Source organism: Fukomys damarensis, unplaced genomic scaffold (genome assembly GCF_012274545.1).
Source record: "Fukomys damarensis isolate Sample0158 unplaced genomic scaffold, DMR_v1.0_HiC HiC_scaffold_30, whole genome shotgun sequence".
Lineage (NCBI taxonomy): Eukaryota > Metazoa > Chordata > Mammalia > Rodentia > Bathyergidae > Fukomys > Fukomys damarensis.
In genome coordinates, this window is record NW_022900942.1 from 754,255 (window position 1) to 757,588 (window position 3,334).

Genomic DNA, 3,334 nt, shown 5'->3' on the forward strand with positions numbered 1-3,334 from the left:
CACCGGATAATCTATAGGAATCCCATGAATATAATGCTGAATAGAAGAATTTGGAAATAAATAAGTGCATATGTTATATGATACAAAAATTCCTATTTGTCTGCAAATATGCAATGAATCACATAGCTTTGTCCTTTAAATTGGCCAGTGTTGCAACAGGCAACATATAAGAGCATTTTAAAATCGTGACTTATGAGGACTTACATTCTGGTGGGAGAAATCAGAGAACTGGTGACTAAAATGCATCACTTAGGAGTGGGCAATGGGTGCTGGTGATACTTGTGTTCATTTAAAAAAACAATTTTATTAGTACATTTTAGGTATACAATATAATTACATTCATCATTGGAAATTTTACCTTTACATAATCCATTGTGGTTCTTATTTTCCCCATCCCCCTGACCTCACTTCAACTCCCCCAACCCTCCCTATCTACAAAGACTGTTTCCATTTTTTTCTCATATTAATTCCATTCCCTTCTTTCTTTTCCCCACCCCTTCCACTTTCCTTCTGTCTATTTCACATTATCTAGTATGCATTTTAGTCCTTATTTATATGATACTTTTGTTCTTTACCAATGTGTGCAGTTCTACACACATGGTCTTTCACGTGTTCTACCCCTTCAAACCTTATAGAGCTATACTGTTCTGTACATACAGGATATTAAAGTAAAAAATGTATCTCAAAATACCACAGAATTTCAAGGAAAATTTAACCATTCAGAATTCTGATAGGATTATTCATTGCAGACTACTATTCCAATTATCATCATCATCATCATCATCATCATCATCATCATCATCATCGTCATCATCATTATTTTAGTACCTGAGTGAAACCATGGTATTGCACATGCCAGAAAAGTGTTTTACCACTGAGCCTCATCTCCAGTCCAATGACAGATCCCTTCATGCAGAAACATAATATTTGTAACATCAGGGGACATGATATTTATAAATACCTGGGAGAGTTGTAGGCAAAATTTAGAGCATTGTCTAAGAAGCACACATATATAAATGTATCAAATAATTTTCATATATTTTTCAATATATAATTATTTATAGATGCTATGAAAAGTTGATGCAGAAATTGTAGAGATAGGAAGGGGATCAGAGGAAAGAAGGAAAAGTAAAAATCTTCAAGATTTGATATGTATATATAAGAGTTGAAAGCATATCTGCTCCAATCACATACCAATAAGAATTTTTAAACCTTTATTTACTGTATGACACATTGGTTCATAACTGCAGTTCACAGGAAGAAAAAGAATCAACCCCTCTCCCACAAAAAGCAGTATACACACACACACACACACACACACACACACACACACACAGATAAGCAAACACATATTCATAACAGGGTAATTTAAATATTTGTTGTTTATTTTTCATGAAAAGCAAACCACACAGATATTTAAAGTATTTTCATTTAGCATCAAATTGTCACATGGCTTCTGATATATGAAGAAAACATAAGGGATATCTGAGGAAAGCATTTGATAATTTGTGGCATTTGCACATTAACGTATGTTTCTAGTTTCAAATTGCCCCTCAGCAGAAAAAAAAACCTGTTAGGAAAATAAATTGTTGTGAACCAATTGGCAAACCTCCATAAAAGGGGAAGAGTTACAACATGTCTTCGGGTAAGAAGAATTCTGAAAAACTATATGGCACTATGAATAGTTTGAGGATTGTTTCCAAACCATATTGAAACTCTTGTTTAGGTACCACCTTTGTCCCATGATCTTGCTATCACTAACATTCTCTTGAGAAGCAGCCTCTAATTACTACAGAAAAAAATCAAATGCTAATTCTCATGCTCCAATGCTCTAGGAAATCAAGTTCAGAAGTTTAATATGAATTTTCACAAGTTACAGTGATACAGAGCAATAAAGTCAGTTTTCAATAAGTTGAAACATATTTTACCATTATCTTTTTTTTTTTTTGTTACAAGGAGCCAAACTCAGGACCTTGCACATTCAAGGCAGGTGGCAGAACGACTGAATCAAAATTTTAGCCTACAATTACGACATCTAAACTTTGAGTCCTATGGACTTAGTTGTGGAAGTGTCTATTACATTGGCTTACTCAGAGTGCCTGTATTTTTATTCTTTCTGGAAGTTCAAGTTCAAAGCACATGAGACAATCTCACAAAAGGATATAGTCTGATAATTTTCTTCAAGGCTTCTTTCACGTCTCTGTTCCTCAGGCTGTAGAGAAATGGATTCATCAGTGGAGGGACCACCGTGTACATCAAGGAAGCAATTGCAGAACTGCTAGATGAACTTGTGAATTCAGAGCTAGCATATACCCCAAAACCTGTCCCATAGAACAAAGAGACAATTGAGAGATGTGATCCACAGGTAGAAAAGGCTTTATACTTTGCCCTAGCTGAAGGCATTCTCAGGATGGATGAGAAAATTTTAACATAAGAGAAAATAATCCCAGTGAGACAAACAACAGCCAATATGCCAGCCACCATATACACCAACATGGTATTGATTAAGGTGTCAGAACAAGCAAGTTTGATGAACTGGGCAAGCTCACAGAAGAAATTTGGGATTGTCAGGTCTGTGCAGAAGGTCAGCTGCAGCACCATCAGACTGTGAAGCAGTGCATCCACAATGCTGATGGAAAACAGACAGTACAATCAGTAGGACACACAGATGGGGACTCAGAATGACTGTGTACCTAAGGGGATTGCAGATAGCCACATAACAGTCATAGGCCATAACTGCAAGAAGAAAGTTTTCCATTCCACCAAAAGTCAGGAAAAAGGAAATCTGGGTGAGGCAGCCTTTGTAACTGATGGTATTCTGCTCTGTCTGGATGTCCACAATCATCTTTGGCACTGTGGTGGAGGAGAAACAGATGTCAGTGAATGACAGGTTGGATAGGAAGAAGTACATTGGGGTGTGGAGGTGGGAGTCAGTGCTGACAGCCAGGATGATGAGCAGGTTCCCAAACACTGTGACCAGGTATACAGACAGGAACACTCCAAAGAGAAGGGGTTGCACGTCTGGATCCTCTGAGAGACCCAGAAGTAGGAATTCTCTTACCCTTGTGTGGTTTTCTGATTCCATGTTCTTGAAGAAGCTGATTGGGAAACACAGGACATGAAACAAAGACCATATCCTTCCTTTTAGAAAACACAAGTATATGGTAAAGTGAAGTAAATATTACTAATCTTTCCACATTCTTCTACTGTATTCCCCTGACTATACAAATTATACTTATTAAAACCCTTGAACCAACTAAAAGTGCCAAATATGAGACAGTATATATGGCTTTTCACTTTAGTATTTGCCAGACAAGAAAAATGAATGCAAACT

General features: G+C 36.8%; 1 protein-coding gene across 1 annotated transcript; it reads right to left on the minus strand.

The window, feature by feature from the left end:
* Nucleotides 1–2,130: 2,130 nt before the first annotated feature.
* Nucleotides 2,131–3,085, minus strand: LOC104866677 (olfactory receptor 7G3-like). The gene is given in 2 exon segments (XM_019208453.1): nucleotides 2,131–2,637; nucleotides 2,639–3,085. Coding segments are annotated over 2 exon segments (954 nt in total).
* Nucleotides 3,086–3,334: the final 249 nt, after the last annotated feature.